Source organism: Miscanthus floridulus, chromosome 7 (assembly GCF_019320115.1).
Source record: "Miscanthus floridulus cultivar M001 chromosome 7, ASM1932011v1, whole genome shotgun sequence".
Classification (NCBI taxonomy): domain Eukaryota; kingdom Viridiplantae; phylum Streptophyta; class Magnoliopsida; order Poales; family Poaceae; genus Miscanthus; species Miscanthus floridulus.
Genome location: NC_089586.1, coordinates 81,791,709 through 81,814,945, shown reverse-complemented (window position 1 = coordinate 81,814,945; position 23,237 = coordinate 81,791,709). Strand labels below are relative to the sequence as shown.

The following is a 23,237-nucleotide window of genomic DNA, read 5'->3' as shown; positions in this document are numbered from 1 at the left end:
GTTGTCCGGGCCCTGCTGACCGCCACCGCCCTCCTCGCCCCGCTGCTCCTCTCCTCCCAGCTTCCTCCCCTGCCCAGCGCCGCGGCAGCCGCGGGCTCACCGGCTCCGGCGCCGGCGCCGGCGCCGGCGCCACACCACCACCACCCGCCTCCGTCGCATCAGCCCGCGTCGTCCGGGAGCAACGAAACCCACGCCCGACGGCCGCCGCAGCCGCCGGGGCATCAGCGAGGCGGGGGCGCGCGCCATCCTCCTCCGGCGCCGACGTCGGTGTGGTGGCGCCGGCTCAACTTCGGCGAGCGGTTCGGGATCGCGCTCGCCGGCGTGGCCGTCGCAATGCAGGTGGCGCTTGCCGCGTTCCTGCTGGCCCTGCGCGCGCGGCAGCGGCGGCGAGCGGCGGCCGAGGCCCAGGAGGAGGAGGAGGCGGCTCCGGCGGCGGCTGCTGCGTCCCGGCCCGCGCCAGCGTGACCGACAGCGTGGTTGTTGGGTGAGCTGACGGGGCAACATCACACTTGCTGCTGGGTTCTCCTTCCTTGTTTCTCCGCTGCACAGTGTCAGCCTGCTAATTCTGTATACAAAAATTGCCGTCGTGTCGGCGAGGACACCGGCAATGGCGTGACACCATGAGTTGCGGCTGCCCGCTAGGACGGGGTTACATAGATACACGACGGTACGGTTAGTGCAGTGCATGTGCATTATTGTCTGTACTGTCACAGTTAACCAGATAGTCGCGTGATAGCTGTGTGGGTGTGGGTGTGGGTGTGGGTGTGGGTGTGGCGACGCTGATTCATCCCACTCACCTATCGGGCGTCCAGCGCAACAAACGCGTCCCACGTCCCCAGTCGAGGGTCTCGTCGCTCTCCCGCCACAAAATCGAACTCCACGCCCAACCTTCCCAGTTCCCCAGTGCCCACCGATCAAATATCAAGTCGATGGAATGGAATGGAGGACAACATGGCTCCCATACGAAGCTTCACCATAGTTTATTAATTTTGATTCCATACACAATACAGGTAATGTTTGCTTTTCTTATAATCCGTCTTTTTTAAGCTTATTTTTTCAGCCAAGCCAGTGTTTTTCTCCCACAACAAATCAACCAGAACAGTGTTTCGGCTTATTTTTCAGCGAAGCGAACGGGCCAAAGTTATTTTCCTCTCTCATGATCAGAAATTTATCCTTTTCTCTAAATTATGGCTTCAAGCCTAGTTCTCATCTCTCACCCCCCCCCCCCCCCCCCCCGCGCAACGACGACACTGGTAGAACCTCACCCCTCCCCTGCGTCCCTCGACCTCGTTGTCACTAGACCCCTCCGTTAGTTTCCCTTACTCGTGCGGTCACGATGAAGGTGGCACGCAGGGTTCTTCGTCCCCGTCTCTTCTTTGTATCCAGGCGGTGAAAGTCCACATTTGTCACCATATATATGCCCTATCTTAGAAAGATGGATCGACTAATGTGGAAGATGGACAAATGTGGAGTCCCTGATGGTGGGATACGTCATACATCGATGCACTGATGGAGGAGAAGCTGGCAAGGTCGTAGGGATGACTCGTGCCCTGAGACTTGTGTCTCTGAGCCAGCTGCATTTATGCCTAGGCCATCAGTGTCATCGACATCAACAACTTCGCCATTGTACTATGCCTCGACTACTTTGCCAGCCACTTCATGGCCGCTTACCACCGCGATTATGATCCCATCGTGGGTTTCCACCACTTTGACGACAACTCTAGCCGCAATTACAGCTGCATCAGCCATCTCGTCCGCGGTGCTCAACATGAGTCAAGATGTCACTAGCGCTGGGCTTCTTACATACCTCCACAGGATGCAACACAGTGACGCCCACAAGGGGATGACCTATGTCCCGGGCTAAGGGGGTTCCTAGTGCAGGGCGAGCCCAAAAACATTCGAGTACCCCTCTTTATTAGAGACCAAGTACAACCCTACCTGGAACTAGCAGTCCAACCTAATAGATGGATCACTTGGCTTGCCCCTACTGTCAAGCGGTCGAGCCCTGACCACGCAGACCTGTCGACCCTCTGTTCTCCTATGTGTAGTGGCATACCGGCGGCCCTCCCTATTGGTCATCGGCCCCTCATGACCTATTGGCTACTAAGTACCAAGTGGCGACCTCGCCTAGTCGCCTCCTTTTCCTCTCGGACCTCGGTTAGCCCTTGCTAGCCTGTTGGGTGCTTGGTGCTCAGATCCTCCCACACTTGCTGGGCATCAAGCGTTGACTAGCCCAGTTGCTACTAGCCGGCCGTCGGTTCACACGGCAAGGTTGTTGCCCATCTCTTCGCCAATAGCACAACGCGAAGTCACCCTTAGGCCCAACCCCTGCTACTTCACTTATACAATGATGAGTATGACTATATAAGGGTATTGATTAATGATTGGCAATGTAGCTATGCTACCGCATCAGGGGCTAGCCGCAGTTGGGTTGCGCGCTGCACCGCACGACGCGCCGATGGCTGTCCAGGGCAGTGTCGCCGGGGGGGGGGGGGGGGGGAGAGAGAGAGAGAGAGAGAGAGAGAGAGTTGTGGTTGACCAGGGGATAGTGACGATGGAGAGGGAGAGGGAGAGGATAACGGGGCCATGGTTCTGTGTTTGTGCCCTATAGTCAATCTCGGAGCACCATGCAGGTGCATGGTGCTCGCTTGTTAGTGACTTCCAAGAAGCACATCACAGGCCAGGTTTGTGGTGGATTAGAGGACGCACATGCAGCTATGGTTTTCACCGTTAACCGACATTGAAAATCATTTTTACTTCAGTTCCGAGAAAAACCTGCAGTGAAAGGATTAGTTTTCACCGCCGTTTTTTCAACCGTTGTCCGATTTTTATTTTGAAACAGTGATCACCAATCGTAATAAAACAAGCTTCGAAAATAACATTGGTAAAATCGATTTATGTAGTAGTGGCAGCGAAGCCATCGGTGCCGGCTAAGATGGACCCGCACAGTCCCATCTTCAGACTTCAGCCTGGTCGAGACCAAAGCCCCGTCGCCACTCGCCAGCCAAGATGATCCTGTCCTGATGACTGATGTGCACCGTCGCCGCCAAGATCGCCTCCACCTCCACGTACGGCTTAGGCGTTTAGCGACTTTGAACCTTATCCAAACCAACTCAGACTGGGCTTGATCGGTTTTGATATGGGTTGGTTTCACGGGTTGATCCGCTTGAACTTTGAACCGGCCCATGTATCGGTCCTTTGAACATCCTCCAGTCCAGTGGCTGGCTGCTTCGGTACGGTTTCTCCGATACAATTCTCTGTCGTTCAAGCATGTCTGAAATCGAGGTAGCACTGCTGCAGTGGAGCAATTATCTGAAGAGTTAAATGCATGGGTGGTCCATCAACTTGCGCTCTAGTTTTACTTAGGTTCATCAACTCTGAAAGTGGGTTTTTAGGTCCATAATATTTGTCAGTGACGCACTCTTGACCCATACCCCTTTGTTTCAAATTTTTCACCAACGTGGCTGTCCATCATGGCCTCTAGGTTGGATTTGGCGAGAGAGCACACGCCTGCGACCTCATGCTGCGCCTACGACCTCATGCCGGCAAGGAAGCACGCCCGGCCCCTCTCCTGGTACTCCCTCTCGTCGGACACGCGCTAGCTCAGCTCGCGCAGCTCGGCCACCAGCGCCTTGCACAATGGGTCGCCGGACAGCACCGGCGCGGCGCCGACCGGCTCAGCAGATCCCGGTGGGCGTTGAGGATGCGCGCGGCCTCGGCGTAGGCGCCGCGCTCGGCTGCGGCCCGCGCCAGAGCCATGTCCTCCGCTGCCTCCACGCGCGCACGCTCCCGCTCGACCTCCATGGACGGCGCCACTTCTGCCGCCTCCAATGGCCGCAGGACCACGGAGTCCTCACCGGCCACGTCAACCGACTGCCCGGCCGCGGTGTCAAGGTTTGTGCACCTGACTTTGAACAGGCGCGTGGCCACCTCGTCGATGGAGTAGGCCCACGGCACGTCCACGAAGAGCAGGAAGCGCCTCTCCTCGTCCGCGTAGAGCTCGCCGACGTCCACCGTGGCGTCGATGCGGCTCTCGTAGCTGCCGGACTTGACCTCCCGGACGCGCACGCCGGCGTGCAGGCACTCGAGGGAGATGCGTGCCTCCTCAGTCCTCACGCTCTGAGAGAGGGAGCTTGACCGGTTGGGCTGATCCATGGCGGCACACGAAGGCACCAACCGCGTGGCGCCGATGGAGGTCACCATGGAGGCCGGGAACGCCGGGGAGGCCGCGTGGCTGGACGACGACTGCCGGCCCCAGCGCGCCGGCACGTTCTGGACGGCTAGCGCGCACATCATCACCGCCGTCATCGGCTCCGGGGTGCTCTCCCTGGCCTGGGCCATTGCGCAGCTTGGCTGGGTGGCCGGCCCGGCCGCCATGCTGCTCTTCGCCTTCGTCACCTACTACACGGCCACGCTGCTCGCCGAGTGCTACCGCACGGGCGATCCGGAGACGGGGAAGCACAACTACACCTACATGGACGCCGCGCGCTCCAACCTCGGCGACGCGAAAGTCGTGTTCTGCGGCGTGATCCAGTACGCCAACCTCATCGGCGTCGCCATTGGGTACACCATCGCGTCGTCCATCAGCATGAAGGCCATCAGGAGGGCTGGATGCATCCACACCCATGGGCATGCCGAACCGTGTAGCAGCTCCAGCATCCCGTACATGATCGTCTTTGGCGCCGTGCAGATCGTCTTCTCGCAGATACCGGATTTCGATCAGATTTCGTGGCTCTCCATCGTCGCTGCCGTGATGTCCTTCACCTATTCTTGCATCGGACTCTCCCTCGGCATCGCACAGACCATCTGTACGTCCTTCATTCCTTCAATCCGGCTTGTCAAGAAATATTAATTCATGGTGTCATTTCGTTGCTCAGTTCAGTTACTAAACGGTTGTTTCAACTGTTGCAGCTAATGGTGGGTTCAAGGGAAGCCTGACCGGCATCAGCATCGGTGCCGGCGTCACCTCCACACAGAAGGTCTGGCACAGCCTGTAGGCTTTCGGCGATATCGCCTTCGCCTGCTCCTTCTCCAACATCCTCATCGAAATCCAAGTAAGCATCAAGACCTCTATAGAGCTTTCCCCTGTTTCCATCACCTAGAGATTGCTCTGTTCCTAATCAACGTTGCTCTGTTTCTCCAGGACACGATCAAGGCCCCGCCACCGTCGGAGTCGAAGGTGATGCAGAAGGCGACGCGTCTTAGCGTGGCGACCACGACCATCTTCTACATGCTGTGCGAGTGCATGGTGTACGCAGCGTTCGGCGACGTCGCGCCGGACAACCTCCTCACGGGATTCGGCTTCTACGAGCCCTTTTGGCTGCTCGACGTCGCCAACGTCGCCATCGTCGTGCACCTCGTCGGCGCGTACCAGGTGTTATGTCGGCGGTGGGCCTGATAAACGGTGGCACAAGGACGTCGTAGGTGTTGGCCGTGTTGAATCTATTGTAAGGGCGGAAGCCGGCATGCTGCCTGCTCTGGTTGTCTTGATCGTTGGAGAGGAGGATGATGCTGGCGACGGCGTTCTTGTGCCGGCGTTTGTCGAGCACCATAGCGGCCACGTCGAGTTCGTCGCGGATGTTGGTAGAGCCGGACGAGGCGAGAGACTCCACCGCGCGCTTGGCCGCGGCCTTCCCGTCCTCGGACATGCGCGTCAGCCGGATGACACGGCGCCCGTCGTCTGAGAAGGCGACGACGCTGAGGCGGTCGCGGGAGCTGAGGTTGTCGATGAGGAACCCCATTGCGCGCTTCACCAGCTCCAGCTGGTGGCCCTCCATGCTCCCGCTGACGTCGAGCACCGTCACAAGATCCAGCGGCGCGCGCGCCGAGGATGACTCCGCCGCCACGGCCGCCGCGGGCGCCTTGGCGTGCACGAGCACCGCGAACCCGTCGCTCGCCGCGGCCTTGACGAGCGCCGGGTACTCGCCGGGATCTGCTGAGCCGGTCGGCGCCGCGCCAGCGCTGTCCGACGACCCGTTATGCAAGGCGCTGGTGGCTGAGCTGCGCGAGCTGAGCCGGTGCGTGTCCGACGAGAGGGAGTACCGGGAGAGGGGCCGCGCGTGCTTCCTTGCCGGCATGAGGTCGCAGGCGCAGCATGAGGTCGCAGGTGCGTGCTCTCTCGCCAAATCCAACCTGGACGTCTAGATGGACAACCACGTCGGTTAAAAAATTGAAACAAAGGGGTATGGGTCAGGAGTGCGCCACTGGCAAAGATTATAGACCCAAAACCCACTTTCAGAGTTGATAGACCTAAGTGAAACTAGAGCGCAAGTTGATGAACCATGTATTTAACTCTTATCAGAACAAGTGACCGGTCGATGACGCGACTTTGCCACTGGGTTCTGCTGGTAAAAGTTTGGCGGTAAGGACACAATCGATCCATTCCGAAAGGGGGCGAAAGAGAGAACATTACAACAAGCTGATCAGCTGACGCCTAGCGGGGATGCAGACTCGGCGCCTCTCCGAGAATTTTGAGCACCAGAAAAGCAGGCCCGAAAACAACCTAACCTGACCACACAGGCAAAAGGCAGAATATTATTACTACCATCATCCATCAGAGGAGAAAATGGACGCCCCGCGGTCGCCATGGACAAAACTTGAAGTGACCGGCCCTCCTTTCGTCCGGCCATGCTTTGCTATGCCTTGCAAAGGAACCAACAAACCTGAGGTAGCCGCGGGTGGGTTCTGGTGCCGAGCCCGTTGGTGAACGGATTCAGGACTTGCTAGTGTCTGCATCAACGTTTGGCGAATATTTGCTACCACTGGCCCCGCTCCAGTATCTGTTGCCTCTTAATTCTTAGGCCCTGTTCGCTTGAACTACTTTAGCATCATTTTTTAGGAAACAAATCAGCATAAGCTAAATTTCAGTGAAACGACTCTTGTTCCCACAATGAACAGTTTGGACTTTGAAGAGGGTAAAAAGGTGCGGCGTTTAAAGAAGAGGGAGAGATTGTGTGTGTGTGTGGGTGGGGGGGGGGGGGGGGGGTTTCGCTTCTGATTAAAGCCGCGGTACTTCCTTTCTCCGGGGGCAACTTTGCTCTGGCTAGTGCGCGTTTGTAATATGCAAATTAAGTCAAGAACAGGCTGGTTTGTTCCCCCTTTCCGTCCATCTTTCACCTACCAACCACCCTCCTGCCCTACCGCGGTGCAGTGTCCGAATTTCACGCCAAGCCCGGCCCCGCGGACGTCACATAGTATGTTGGTGTGCATGCCTCTGCTCATCCTCGTGCTCTGCTCTGCTTGGACTTTGGACCTCAGATCCGGTGGATTTCAGTGTTCAGTAGCTCGGATGCACGCAACGGCGTCGATCTGCGCGGTGGAGGCCTGCTATGTGCTATCCATCTGTAATGTCTATATCTATCTGTCTATAAGTGCGGGAGTCAAGCATAGGAGCGCCGCAGCCCGCAGCAGGGAGGCGTACCTAGGCATGCTTGCTAGCTCATCTACTGGCCGCTGGATGGGAAGCCTTCCTCATCAGCAGACAGCAGTCATCATTCATCAGTCATCGCTGCACTGCAAACGGAAGCCAAAACTCTTGCTCTAGCAAGAGCATGACGCGAAAACCACCACCACCTTTAACCCAACAAACTTTGGCTGCTTTCTGAGTAGTTGACTCGATCGGGGGTGGGGGCAGCAGGAACCGGATGTGCGTGTGCCTCATCAGTTGTTCGAGTAAAACGTGTTCCTTTTCAGTCGCTAGTGCCTACTAGTACAGCCTAGTAGTGGTGCGTCGATGTTAAGGTTCAGATAATGGGGTGTTTGATCCAATGACTAAAATTTAGGAGGTATGTCGGAAGGATGTTGCATGGGGTATTCGGATACTAATAAAAAAATAAATTACATAATCCATCGGTACTCCACGAGACGAATTTTTTAAGTCTAATTAATCTGTCATTAGCACATGTTTACTGTAGTAAAACATTGTCAAATCATAGATTAATTAGGCTTAAAAGATTCGCCTCGTAAATTAGTCACAAACTATGTAATTAGTTTCGTAATTAGTCTATATTTAATACTCCATGCATGTGTTTAAACATTCAATGGGACAACGACTAAAATTTAGGAGGGGCAACCAAACACCCCTTAAGTTGTGCAGCGCACTGCGCACCCAAGCGAGCAGGTAACCAAAGGCAACCACACAGCATGCATTCATAAAAAAAACTCAGCCTGCTGTGACAGACAACCCCTGCAACTTTGTGCTTAAGGTAGAATAGGCCTCTCACGTAGGTCGAGAAAATCCCCGAACCCTCGTCCTTACACAGGGATCCGTTACCTTATGAGTGGGCTAATCTATTTACCTGTGCTTTGAGAAACGCAAAATAGGTGAGTGGACGAGCCCTCGCCGTCACACAGGGTCCGTTACCCCTGCATACCGTATTTCGATGCTTTGTTGTCTGCCAAATATACAAAAGAGAATAATGCTAGCTTCTGTCAAATACAATATTTAGTTTAGGTCAATTTTGCTGTGAGACACTGCTGCTGCTCAAGTTGTTTTTGCCGTAGCCCGTGGGGCATCTCGCCTAATAAGTGAACAAAAAGCCTGTACATGATGGCATGGCCAACCAGTGATTACTAAGACTGTCTCCAACGGAATAGCCAAAGCGTGACCCAAACGTATTTTGGGTACTGCATAGTGTTTTTGGTACTAAAATCAGTCTCCAAAGGCAGATGCAAATAGAACACCTATTCTGGGTACGAGCTGCGCCGGAACGCAAAGATGCGTTGTCTCTCCCCCACGACGCAAAACTCTTGCGGTCGGTAGTGGTGGGCCCAGGCGTCGGGGTGGAGCAGATAGGTGACAACAGCGAAGCAGATCGAAGTGCCACTACCCGATCGGATCGGTACCGGCCGGAGCCACTGCCCGTCGGAACCGCCGGGGCGGCCTCTCCTGCCTGCGATAGGAGGTTCCTCGCCGGATCCGCGCAGGAGGCCTCGCCCGCCTACCGCCGGAGTAGGGCGCCACCAGAACCGCGCCAGGGCGGCCTCGCCCACCTGCCGCCGGAGTAGGACCTCGCCGGATCCGAGCCGGGAGGCCTCGCACCTACCGCCGGAGTTGGGACTCGTTGGGGCGCCACCGGAACCGTGACGGCGCGGCCTCGCCCGGTGGGGTCGCGTCGAGGGGGAGCAGCGGCGGCGTCGGTGACGTGGTGGAGTCGGTGGTGGCGGTGGAGGATGCACGGCGCCGGCAGCGGCCACCGCCTCCGCAAGCGCCGCAGGGTGAGGACGCGCGCCGCGAGTCTGGCTGGGCGTTGATGCGTTGGCTGTTGGAGACGGGAGTGTTTGGGTGCGTGACCCTTCCGTGTTGCATGACCCAAATGAAGAAATAGGTCTCCTATTTGCGTTTTAATTGTTGGAGATAGCCTAAAAGACCCTATTTTGGTCTGGCTCCGGCTCTTTGCTACAGTAGGACATACAGGAGCAAGAGTCGGTGAAGCCAGAAATAATGGTTTCGTCGACTCCTTTGTTTTTAGAGAAGAGAAAAATAGCTTCTCAATATAGTGTAAGAAGGAGCTACAGTCTAAGTCACCTGAAGCTCTAGGCTCTGTTGCCATGATAAGCCGGCTTCAGCCATGGTATATTATTTTTCTCTCTCAATAAATCAGTCGTACAAATCATCACAAGCGGTTTATAGACTAGTGGAACAGAGCCCTACCAAACGGTGTCGTATGAGACCTCTGCGAATAAACGAGTTATGACTTAGGTATTACGAGTCAAGGAAAACAGAGAGAATAGAGGAGTGGGTGTCACCGTAGCATCAAGTCACATTTTGTTATTACTAATTAGAAGCTCTAAGGAGACTCCACAATAATCGTCATGAGATGCACTAATAAGAAAGATAAATCTGAGAAATTTTTAGAGCAGTCTGAAAATTAAATATCATATATTTAATCTGAATAGAGGAGTGGGATCTAATTTATTTTACAAAAAAATACCCACATCTAACATTATGAAACATACATAATATCATCTAAAATTTTCATAAAAATTTCCCACGTATGCCATTATAAAAGATAATTGAAAATAAACCCCTAAATTATTATCTAAATTACCCACAACTGCTATTATGAGACATAATTAAAATAACCTCATAATTTTTATCTAAATTATTACCCACATCTACCATTACCAAAGATAATGCAAAGTAACACCTAAATTAATTTAACCACATCAACCATTATAAAAAATAATATAAAATAATCCTTTTAATTTATATTGAAATTTCCCAAATCTACTGTTATAAAAAATAAACTTAAATATCCCTCAAATCTATATATAAATGCTAATACAAGCTATTATGAATAAAGTTATAATTAGAAAAAAAAACATTTGATATCCATGAGATATCCACAATCTACGTCTAAATGTAAGCGACGTCCCAGTCAACATGTGTCTGTACTGTGATTAGAAAGAACATTATCTTAAAATAAAGTTATACATTATGAATATTTTTAGAATAAATCATGTCATGCCAATCTCGGAGTAGATATAAAGTTAGATAAAGGAATTTATATATATATAAATTATAATATGCCATAGTAAGGTCTTGTTTGGATGCATGTGTATCCACCTTAATCTATATATGTTAGAATAGAATAAAATAAAATTTAGTTTAATTTTACTCAAATCTACTTCCACGTATATGAATTGAGATGAATACATGCGCATCCAAATAAGGCGCGATAAACGAATTAATCCTTGCCATAAGACCCGTCACCAGGCCATGCAAGTTTCCTGGCGCTACAACGAATTAATCCTTGCCATAAGACCCGTCACCAGGCCATGCAAGTTTCCTGGCGCTACAGCCCAGAGCCCACAGGTATAAGTGCCTTTGGAGGTTTCCACCGTCCAGCCGGGCGGAGGCGGCCGGCGGCTCCATATATCACTCTCTCCCAACGCCACACAGCCTGACGAGGCAAAGACAGAGGATAGACGAGGAGGAAGGGAAGCGAGGAGAGGGAGACAGCAGCCGACCAGACCGACAGACCAGAAGGGGATGCCGGGCGCGCCATGCAACGTCGAGCCAACGGGCCGCCGGTTGCGCTGGCGCGGGCTCGGCCGCAGGCGCCGCCGGAGGCTCCCGGTCGCCCGGCTCGGCGGCGGCGACAGGGCCGGGCGTGGGCGTGGAATCCTGCGCAGGCTCCGGCTGCGCTGGCTCACGGCGCGGTGGCTGCGGCGCGCGGCCCGCAGGCTGGCGGCGATCTACTTGGCGGCGCTCGCGGGCCCGCCGGCTCCGACCGGCACGTCGTCGTCGTCGACCTGCCCGCCGTGGATCGGCCTGGAGCCATGCTTCGCCACGCCGTTCGTGGTCAGCACCAGGCCGTGCTGGTGAGGCGCCGCGCCGTCGCCGCCGTGGATGGTTTTTAGGCTGCGCCGGAGTGCAGCAGGTGACCGTCGATCCCCACGGCAAGGTAACCGTCCTACAGAGGAGACACCGACAGACATGAAGCTGATGCATGCATAGATCGGATTGGACTGATCCTTAGCTTGTTGCTTTTCTTCTTCTTCTTTTTTCCCGTCTCCTGTTCTCGTTCTCTTTCTTGTTTTGTTAAGCAAACAAGTAGTAGTAATGTCTGGATCATCTGGAATTTCGTTTCTGACCTCACCGTCGATACAATCTGTGGGACGGATTGATTGAATTTGAATATATAGCTTATATAACCAAATAAATTAAAACTGATTGCTGAAATTATGGCGTTCATCAGTCAAGAGGTGAAAGAAATCAATTGATGAATACGTAGCGTAACGTAGGAAGCGAGCAAGCAAGAAACAGGACAGCCAGAGCGAGCAAAACTGAATTATCCTGAAGCGACGTGCGTCAAATCGAAAGACATCGTGACGTCAAAAGTCTCAGTGTCTCACTCAAACAGAAGAAAAAGATAGCATACAACTAAAAAGGCACATATACGGCTATTCTTTTTATATTGAAATAGAATTTAGATTAACAGAATCTTATCTTAGCCTAAAGATCACTAACTCATCTTAATGCAAAAATTAATTTTAGAAACTAACCCTCACATCACACATATCTCACCACTCTCACACTCTCAAGACGACAAGGACGACTCCCTCTCGTACCTTGCATCATGCCAAAGCCAGAAACCAACACAAGAACCAAAGGGGAGAGAAGAAAGGACTCCACTCACTGATCAAGGGAAGCGTAGGTCATAAGAATGTCCATATCCGAGGATGTGGCTATACGTATAGATCGATCAACTCTGCAGAGCGTATACACATGAAACCACAAGATCACCATCATCGGCGGTGCCTAACCTGGGCTGATATAGAGATACCTTCCAACTGGTGCGATGCCACCCAACCACTCAGCCCTGGGCCACCCCGGAGTCCACCGAAACGCTGAGATTGTGAGATGTAGTACCGGGCACCAGAGGTCACTACACTGTCTTAGGAGAGTGTGGGCCAAACACCCGTACCTCCCTACACTATCCACTTCCAACCTAGTAGTAGTGGCACCGTCCTAGCTGGTCAGCATCCGTCCCCCACCCATTCAGGGACGAGTGGCGTGCACGTAGGGTTCTATGATTCGGTTCTCTCGACATACCAGTCTTTAGGGGGATCGGGCAGGATATCTTCTCAAAGGGGATAACCAACACCCCGTGCCTCGATAGCACCTCCATCCTGGGGCTTCATTCCACAAAGACACTCCACCCCGGGATCTCCTCATCTCACATGCACCCGCCACAGGTACCACTCGTAGGGAATGCCCATGTTGCACCCCCCTGGCAAGACTCGTCCAATGACTCGTCGTAAGATCCTGCCCGATCAACTCTACCCTCACCACACACCCAAAACGCATGCCAAGATCTCCCCGGTTGTTACCACATTACCGGCACCCAATTCCTTAACCACTCACATACAATCCTCCACCAAGCATCACATCACAGATATAATACATAGTAGAAGTAGTAGCAAGTAAGTAAGCGAGCGTCTAACCTAACAGCGGGTGTGTAGGGGTATAGGTTGCGACAAGGTAATGGCTCACAAGCAATTATACCATGCAACCTATCACAGATCATTTGCATAAAAGTTAAGCACTAGCATCTATATTGTAGCATGTCTAATAAGATTCTATGAGGTTGGATGGGACGTGGCACCGGGCAAGTCGTTTCCAAGCTCCTCAGTGTAGTCGGGGTCGTGCTCCTCGGTCTGTGGCTCCTCCGAGTCTATCAAACGAGACATATAGCCACGATAAGCGACTCCTATAGATGATCACAAAGAAGCAACATAAATTCAAAAGATCCAAATGCACTCAAACACAAGCCTATGACGTAGAGCTCATTTTTTTTTAAAAAAAATTGGGCACTGGTTTCATATTTTTTTGAGGTCGTATGAATTTTCTAAGTTTAAATCATTTTCTAAAAAAAAGAAATGGAAAATCCTGGTGCTGACACGTGGTGGCTTCGATTGGGTGAGGTGGATCTAGTCGCTGACAGGTGGGGCCAGGTCAACGGTCAGCGTTGACCGATCAACGGCCAACATTGACTAGGCTCAGTGGGCTAGGTCATGGGCCAGATATGGGCCGAGTTGGGCTGGTTTGGGTTGGGCCGGCCCAGACACGTGTCTGACGCGTAGGCGGCCACGTGGCTCAAGCGGGCCGCTACTGGGCTCGATCCACGGGGGCTGGTCCTTGGTAGACAGCGCCGTGCGGGTCCATGGACCATAGACACGGTCTGTGGTGGACCACGTCCACCTTTCCCTCTTCTCCCTTTGGTTCACCGTGCGCTGGGTGCACGCGGGTCTAGGCGAAGGGGCGCGGCTGCCTCCCCCTCTCCTCTGTTTCTTGCGGCGGCGCTCTCACCGATGGCGAGCTCGGCCGTTCTCACTCTAGGGTGGCTCGTCAAGGTCGCTAGGAGGCTCTACGGCTTCGCGAGCTCATGGTGAGCTCGCTGGTGGGCCAAAGACGGTGCCTTGGTGGCTCTAGCACCCGACATAGGCTCGACGGTGGACGACGGCGGCACGGTTTTGACTGTAGGGCCCTATGGTGCGTTGGGATAGCTCTAGCAAGCTTTGCTGGCTTCCCCCACACTCTGGTGAACACGTCAGTGGCTTCGAACGTTGGTGGGCCATGGTGGCAGTGGCACGGCAATGGTGGCGGATGATGGCGAGGGGGCTACGGCTGCAATAGGGGCCAAAAGTGGCCCTTTTTCTCAATTAGGATCACGGGGAGGCCGGTCGACTTAACGACGGTGACCATACAGCACGACAGAGTCCGCACCATGACAAGTTGCGCAGCAAAACTCCAGCGAGCTAGAGTAGGCTAAGGCGGGAGCTTTCCGTTCATCTAGCTACATGGCAAGGTGCGCGGGGTGATAGCGAACCTCATCGGCCCCTCCTTGCATCGCGAGGTGGCCGAGATCGGCGAGATCACGATGGTGGCATGGGAGGCACGTGGCTCTAGCGAGGCAGAACACGACCAACAGCTCCTAGGGGTCTCCTTCACCTTCTACCTAGCGCACGTCATGTCCCTTGGCGAGGCAAAGCTCGCCAAAAGGCGCTTGTCCTACCTCTACCGGCCTGAGGTGGCTGAAACATGGTGACGCCATGGGTGGCCTCAGCCATGGCGACCATGTGGTGCGCGGCGAGGGCACATCGGTGTTCTCGAGCATGTTAGGCTCGGCAAGGCCAGGTCCTTGGCCATGTACGTTTGTGCGTGTGCGATGCACCATATAGGTGAAAAGGGCGGCCTTTGGCCCTCCCAAGGGGGAGAATACAGCGGTGTGACTTGACACGTCCATGGCAGCGAGCACGGAAGAGCGACGTCAGGGGCTCACTGTGGTGGTAGGGTAGGTAGGATGGTAGTGTGATGGCGAGTTGAGGCCGTGGAGAGGTGGTGCAGTGTCGTGCCAAGCAGCTATGGTGAGGAATACGATCAGGGTGATGTCTTCTTCTCTGACAGTAGCTCCTCGGCGTCAGTGGTGTAGTCGTCCTCCTTCTCCTCCCCTCCTCCCTTCCTCCCTTCTCCTTCCCTCCTCTCGATCTTGGGGTGTGGCTGGTGAAACCACCAGTGGTGGCGGGGCATTGGAAGGGCACTAGGGCACCGGGCATGCCCTTTTATAGGGAGCTCATGGCCATGGTGGTGGCGGACGACTGATGGAGTGGAAGGAGGCAGGTGGAGGGTGATCAAGGGCTCTGGCTTTGGGTTTTAGGGAGTGGGGGTGAGCGTGGTTGCCTTGGCACTACCGTTTTCGTGCGGTGGTTGGTCAAGGGGGGTACAGCGGTGGCAGGCGTGCTGTGAGGGGCGTGGGCCATGGCGCTCACGTCAGGAGTAGGCAGGCGCCAGCTAGGGCAGGTGGTGCACAGATCGTCGATGTGGCAGGCTTTCGCACGCGTATGGGCAAGGGTAGGGGCATGGATGGCTGGGATGGCAAGCGGCGTGGCATGATGCTCTGCTTTGGCTTAAGTAGGGAGGGAGCAGGGTAGGGGATGATAGGCGGGGGTGGGTTGTGAGCGACAGAGAGAGAGAGAGAGGGCAACACGGGCATGGGCGCACGCGGGGGGGGGGGGGGGGGACACAGTGTTGGGCTGTGGTGCGAGCGAAGTAGGCTGGTGCGGTGCGGGTGCAACGCTGGGCCACGGTGGGCGACGTGGGCGACGGGGCTAGGCGCGTGGACTGCTGTTGTTGTTGGTCTTCTTTTCTTTTTCTATTTCTTTTCCCCTTTTCTAATTCCTTTTCTATTTCTATTTCTATTTCCACACTACACCTAGGGCTCCTATGCATGTATACATGTGTTGCCAACATGTATACACCCTAGTGGGACCTACTAGAGGTCATCTAAGGCTTTAGGGTCCAAGCCAAAGGTTTGGCAACACATAATTTATTTAAAAAGGTTGGATTGATTTTATTACATCACATAAAATCATGAAGAAGCAACTAATAAGCTGAATTAAATGCAAAATGGTCAACCATGCTAACTTGGTTCTACTTGTGCAACTACATGGGTGGTTTTCTAGTATGCACACTCACCATGCATGGGTTTTGTTTGAAAAATGTTTAAGTTCAGATTTTTGGGTTATTGGAAAACCTGGGTTGCTACAGTAGTAGCAGTATGTCAATATTTAATCTTGGGATAATATCTCTTAAGCCACATAGCCTGTCGCATTCATTCTTTAAACATGCCACTAATTGAGCTCATCTTAATACTAATTATGTTTGGAACTTCGAATGAAAATTGTCCTTTTCTACAAGAGTAGGTATAATCTAATTGTGCATATTCTTATATATACTCAAGAGAATTGGCAATAAAATAATTCTTCTTAATTCATATAAGTGACATGATGATTCTTTTGGTGCCTCATCAATAACTTAAAATTCTTTAGCACCTTCTAGTGGACCTATTCTGGATTAATAAACTAATATTTTTGCCAAGTATCCCGATGCCAAGTCTAGACTAGTATTGACTTGAGCATTCTTAAAGTTAATGACAGTCGAAGCATATGGAACGTCTTCCTCTTCAACTGCTACTAACTTATTCTTAGAATTATTTGGGATAATTAATCTTACTGCGTTGTGCAACTGTAATGTGCAAATAGACAGCCGTGGCATTACTTATTCAACTCTATCAGTTAAGCATTCATTTGATATGCCTTTTGTGATAGTCCTAGTACTCAATTGGTCCTATATTGGTGTATTTCAATAGCCAAAAACTCGAGGCTTCACTAAAATATATCATATTAAAAATTTAGGTGAGTAGAAAACTCTTATGCGATATTCCTATTGCCACGTAACTCAACTTCACCCATGTAGAGTATTAGGACAATAAACTTTTCCACTATTTCTTATAAACATAATTGTCCACTTAATGAAATTCTAAACCATAGTGGGATTTAAGCTTAGTTTAAATCTTTCAAAACTCCCTTAGAAGTCCCACTTAGAATTGTAGGCTCTTTTATAGTTTACTACTGGTTTGACCTCATCGGGGAAACTTATTAACACCCACACTAATATATACTTATGGACCTAAGCTCATAAAATTGCTTAGTTTAGAATAACAAAAATTCCTCTTCTGATGTGATCATCTTATAGATTTATCTTGGATCACAAGCAGTTTAATAACAATAGAGGTTTACTTATGTGCCTAATTATCCGATAATGGTTGCTACATATATCTGTTGTGGCACACTAATTGACTCTTGAAAATCCACAATAGAAATTGTAGTAATTTAAATGGAGGTATACTAATGATTTATGGCACAAACTGAGAGATTTATGTCTTCTTGAGTCATTGATACAGAAAACTAAGCCAGTATCTCTCCAAGATTTAATCTTCCTCCTTTGTGAACTCTCACTAGCTCCCATTGATTTTTGCATTCTCTAGGAACACATTCATCAAATCTTAACTTAGTGAAATAGTTATAACAATAGAAACACAATCCCTTAGACTTTGCTCCCACTAATTTCTATGTTCTCTTGGAACATAATCAGGGTGCCATGTGGTTAGCTCATTTATTTAGAATCTCATTTCTTATCCTTAGCTTGATGGTACTTATGTCGTGCTAAGGTTTTGCCTAGTAAAACTGTTATGGTTAAATATTCATCAATCAGCGTTGGCCAGAATGACAAACATAAGGCATATAAGTCTCCAAAAATAAGCTCTATGAACTAGTCTAATCAGTGTTGGCCAGAATAAACTAGAACAAGAAACTTGGTGGATATGCAAACACCAATCAACTTTGGCCAGAAATAGTGAATGCAAGACATACTTCAATTAGAGACTAATGTTGGGCTTAGGGACAAAAATTAGTATGAATTATTTTTTCACAAGTTGAAGGCTCTAGTTTGATTTTGGTGAATTGATGAAACCCTAGGTGCTAACCCTTTTACTCTAAGTGATCATGAGATAGGTAGAACATTTCAAGTGGTGGAGCAAGTGATGATGATCTTGTTGGTGGTGATGGCCATGGTGATCAAGTGCTCGGACTTGGAAAAGAAGAAAGAGAAAATAAAAGCTCAAGACAAACGTGAAACTTGATAGGAGCTTTTGGTTTTGGTGATCGAGACATTTAGCGAGTGCGGTCACATTTAGGATAGATAGCCGTACTATTAAGATGGGTGAAACTTGCATCGAAATGCGATTATCAAAGTGCCACTAGATGTTCTAACTCATTGCATATGCATTTAAATTCTAGTGAGTGTTAACACCCTTGAAAATGTTTGTGAAAATATGCTAACACATGTGCACAAGGTGAAACACTTGGTGGTTAGCACATTTGAGCAAGGATGGAGAAGTTGGTGATGTGGAGGCATAATTTTTTAGTGACTGGCCGCTACTCTTGTAGTGACCAGACTCTGTGCCTGCGTCCGGTCAAGTGTTGCGCAGTGAAGAAGCAGCTAGGGTCTTTGACCGGATGCTGAAATGGAAAGTGACCGGACGCGCATGGGGTGCATCCGGTGAAGGCTGACGTACGCTTGCGCAAGGTGGTGCACGTGGTGTGTGAGGACCGAACGCTGGCCTACGTCCGATCATATTTTGCCAGCTCTAGATCCTCTCTGGAATCGACCTGACTCTAGTTGGCGTGGCATCAGGTGAAGTGAGCGGCGCATCCAGTCGTTGGGAGAAGCAGCAAGAGCGCGCATGAGCAGGCATGGCCCCGGCACGTCTAGTCTTCGAGATCGCTCGTCCGGTCATCACTTAACAGTGCGGGGAAGGCTAGTGACCATTGGGATCATGCAGCCGAGGTTGAATTGTGGGGACATGAGGATGCCAGCGCATGACTGGACGCTGGGGCATCTGAGTCCGATCGTTTGGACCTACATGTCCGGTCACCCCGAGCAGGGCTCTATGATGAGCCCAATGGCTAAAGATGGCAACGGGTACGTCCCCAACGGGTATTGGCAGAACGTTCTCATCCCCGCGATCTAAAATCTATCTCGTCCCCATCCCCGTTCCCACTCGTGGGGATAGATTTCCCCGTCCCAGTCCCCGACCGGGGATTTCATACCCGCCGGGTACCCGTACCTTCGTACACACCCGTGTATAATCAATATTACATGCCACAATTACACAACAAAATGTCCAGTAGGACAACACTTCTAGTTTAATAAATGCAAAATAAATAGAGATTCAGAGAATACAAGTCTACAGCATAAGGTCTTAACTGATCGATAACAAGTTCAATGTCCAGTAGCCTAACATATTACACATCCACTGACCATGTTCCATCCCATCAAGGCATCAACAATTTGACACCAAAATATAGACATAGTTAGCCCAAAGGCTTAGTCACTCAGTCATAGCAGCAACCAGTAGGCATCAAGTTCTAAGCAGCAACACAATACTGCAGTGTTATTACACATTACAAACTAGACTATTACATAAATAGTTAGTGGTTGGGTTGTGTGAGCACATAACAAAATGCACTTGCAATTGCACACCAGCTTGATTGTTGATCCTGCCGAAGGGAAGCATCCAATGAAGGTTGGAGCAATGGATTTAGAGTTTTAGCTCCTGCATAAGCATGAGAAATGAGTAGTTAAGTAGGCAATCTTGAAACAATGAAGCAAAAAAGCATAAATGGAATGTTTTTAGTCCAGAACAATTATCTGAAGCCCCTCTTGAACTTCAGATCTACTAAATTGGTAACACCAGTTCAAACATAAGCTACTACAAAACACTAAATTGGTAACTTATACCACTAAACTTGCACATAATAATGAGACAAACAATATTCATCATCATCAAGTTTAAAAGCTTCAGATCTGAGTACTAACCCTGGAGAATTAAAATTTTTGTGGCCAGGCTTCTCGGCTGCGGATATCTTCAAGCAGCAGCGCTTGGGGTTAGAACCTTTCGCCTATGGTGGTCGGGGAAGCCGCTTGGGGTCACCACCTATGAAGGTGGCTTTGGTCGATAATGGCGGGGGAGCTTTTTTCTTCTCAGCAGCAGGTGCAGGGGGAGGTTTCTTCTTCTCGGTTGCAGGTGCAGATGGAGCATCCACCAACTCCTTGGATGCGGCTGTAGCTTCATTGGTGACGACCGGATCTGACAGTAGGAGGTTGATGATGACTGGATCCAGCGGCTACGGTGGTTCAGTAGCGGCAGCGTCCCATGAGGAGGGACGGGGTCAATAGAGGAACGCTGCAAATGATAGGTTAATTCGTTAAGGAGGAAGAAGAGCTTCACAAGGCAACGTCCATGGTGGCGAGCGACGACGGCAGCCGGGTTCGCACTTCATGAGTAGCCAAGCAGTGTCATAGTAAAGTGGAGACTAGAGAGCAGTGAGGGCGATGGGAAAGTGAGAGGGGCGAGGCCAAGGGCGACGGGAATACGGAGTCGGGCTACGGGAGCAGTGCGGATGCGGTGACTAAAAGAGATAAGGATGGGAGAGTTCTGTGTAAATTAGGGTTAGCATCCCTTTTATATGAGCCTAACTGGGCTTTGCCCATCATATGTTAACTTGGCCTATTTCATATATCATATACATATACACATATATTGTAGCATAGCGGGTTCCCCAGCAGGTAATGGGGACGGGTATACAGGGAATGTCCCCATACCCACCATTCTCGTCGGGGATAGATTCTTGCCCATTTAGATCCCCGTGGGTACAGATATCATCCCATCCCCGTCCCCTAATGGAGCAAATACCTGTTGGGTTTCGGGTATCGGGTACCCATTGCCATCTTTACCGATGGCTCTTTTCGAAGGGGCTCTCTATATAAGGTGTTTGGCCGGCTCTAGCTCACCCTCTTAGCTATTTTCATTGACATAGCAACCTAGTGAGCTAAGCCAAAGCCCTCCCACTCATCTCCATCATTGATTCATCATCTTTGTGAGATTGGGAGTGAATCCAAGTGCATAGCATGAGTGATTATATCTAGAGGCACTTGGTGATTGTGTTTCACTATAGATTTTGCTTGTTTCTCATGGTGGTTGCTGCCACCTAGATGGCTTGGTGCAGCGAGGATCGTTGAGCGGAGATTGGTGCTTGTCTTTGGCTCTGATCATGGTGATTGTGAGGGGTTCTTGACCTTTCCCCAGCGGAGAGCCAAAAAGTACTATAGTGGATTGCTCGTGGCATGTGGATCCTCATCTTGTATTGGTTGTGCGGCACCTGATTGAGGGTTAGGCGTGTGATGCCTATTAGCGCATGGACTTCCAAGTGAGTGAATCGCCACAACTAGGACTAACTTGCCGACAAGCAAGTGAACCTCGGTAAAAAATCTTGTGTCATCATTTGACTCTGAGGGTTTCTATTGAGATTGATTGAGTGTCACTTGCCACGGCGGTAGATCTTCACTACCTCACTCTTGTATTTACATTCCTAGTGTAGCTAAGCTCTTTAGTGTAATTAGTTTTGAGAGCTAGCTTGTGTCTTGTCTAGTGGTTAGTGCGGCTCTTTAGTTAGTCTTTGATAGCTCATTAACTTAGTGGTAGTGACATAGCCTCTTATGTGTGAAATAGAGATCATAGCAACTAGAATTGTGGATAGGAGGCTTGTATTTTTAGTAGGCTAGCGCAACACTTGCTTCACCGTTTAATTGACTAACCACTTGGCTTAAGTGTTGTTGTAGATTTTTTAATAGGCTATTCACCTCCTCTAGCCATTAGGACCTTACAAGTGGTATCAAAGTCGTGGTCACTATGATTTGAGGCTTAACAAACTTTAGTGTTAAAATAACTCAAATCAATAACACCAAGAAGCCACCCCAATTTGATGGCTCCAATTATCCTTATTGGAAGGCGAAGATGACAACATATATCAAGTCAATCAATAAAAAGGTGTGGAAGGTGGTGGAGACCAAGATTGAGGTAGCTAATCTGGAAGTTCCCTCCATGGCCGAAGAAGTGCTTCTCCAAAACAATGACATTGCTCTTAGTGCCATTCATGATGCATTGGATGAGAGGACATTTGAGCAAATCAAGATCATTGAGGTGGCTCATGAGGCATGGAAGAAGTTGGAGGACTCATTTGAGGGCACACAAGCGGTGAAGGGTGCCAAGGCATATATCTTCAAGGAGAAGTTTGCTAGCTTCAATATGAAGGATGATAAGAGTGTGTCGGAGAAGTTTTATAGGCTCCAAGTGCTAGTTAATGATCTTAAAGCACTTGGAGAAGAAGTGAAGGACAAGGACTTTTCTCATAAGTTCTTGTGATGTCTACCCTCAAGATTTGGCATATTGGTTACTATTCTAGTGAGGAGTGTAACACCTTGGGTGTTAGCCTTGCATAACTTGACTTACATAACATGAGCATGATCATCAAGCATTCATAAACAAGCATTTACAATCGAAACATTGGATTGAAATATCTGCAACGTTTGCTTGTTATCGCATGTTTCTTAAACATATGCAACTTTTCTCGTTATTTCATGTCTCCATGTATCTATGCATTGATCATGAATGGACACATGTACTTGGTGGATGTGAGTCACACAAACTTATAGCAACACCTAGGTTAGCAAATAGGACTTTGTTAATGATCACATTTCATGAACCAGCACTTAAGTTTCATGTGATTACACTAGCTAGCCCTATGAGTGACTACTACATGAAATGATTGAATGACCTTGCAAATGACTTAAACATGTTTAGAGTATCATTATGAACAACTTTGATATTCATGGTTAGGGGTAAATAGGTCATTAAGCCATGCTTTGATGTGTATCATCATTTAAATGTGACATGTTTGACCAAATTTGAACTAGGTGTTAGAGACCTTGCATGGAGGAGATCACTAAAGCAAAGTTGTAGTATTTGATATAAGGAACAACTTTTATTTTTGGGTCATTGACTGATTTAGCTTCTAACATGCTTGAATTGGTCCCACACAAATCAGCAAAATCAAGATTTCAAAACTTAAGAAATTTTTTCTAAGTCTTGTACCCTGACCAACTGACAGGCTGACTTTGGGGGTGATTTTACTCAGTCTCGGTCACGATTTAGAATGAGTTCACTGAATGAAAATTTTAGCTGGTACATAGGGCTATGATTGTTGTTAAGACGGATTACGAGTTGGAGCCACGGATTAGCAGCTGCATCGTCAAGAAAACCGGCTGTCAGGCGTCCCGTTCGGGCACTGAACGAACTGAATCGATGGATTCAGTGGCTGACCGGCTCAGAGCTGAGCCGCCGCGTGGCGCAGGAATTGGCCGCGTGTCGCCGGCGTTCTGCCCAGCGCGGCAGTGACGAGCCAGAGCATGGCCTTAACACCGCCAGCGCCCGCCCGACCCATCCCGCGCTCCGTTTTTCATTTCCTCGGCTCCTTCGTCCTTGCGCGTA

The 23,237-nt window shown here is 50.3% G+C and overlaps 1 protein-coding gene and 1 pseudogene across 1 annotated transcript; one reads left to right on the top strand and one right to left on the bottom strand.

Annotated features, from left to right (window-relative positions):
• Window positions 1–3,529: 3,529 nt before the first annotated feature.
• LOC136465738 (uncharacterized) lies at window positions 3,530–6,934 on the bottom strand (annotated as a pseudogene).
• Window positions 6,935–10,760: 3,826 nt separating this feature from the next.
• On the top strand, window positions 10,761–11,602 carry LOC136463585 (uncharacterized). The gene has a single exon (XM_066462570.1). The coding sequence runs from the start codon at window positions 10,994–10,996 to the stop codon at window positions 11,327–11,329; it is 336 nt and encodes a 111-aa protein (XP_066318667.1). The 5' UTR covers window positions 10,761–10,993; the 3' UTR covers window positions 11,330–11,602.
• Window positions 11,603–23,237: the final 11,635 nt, after the last annotated feature.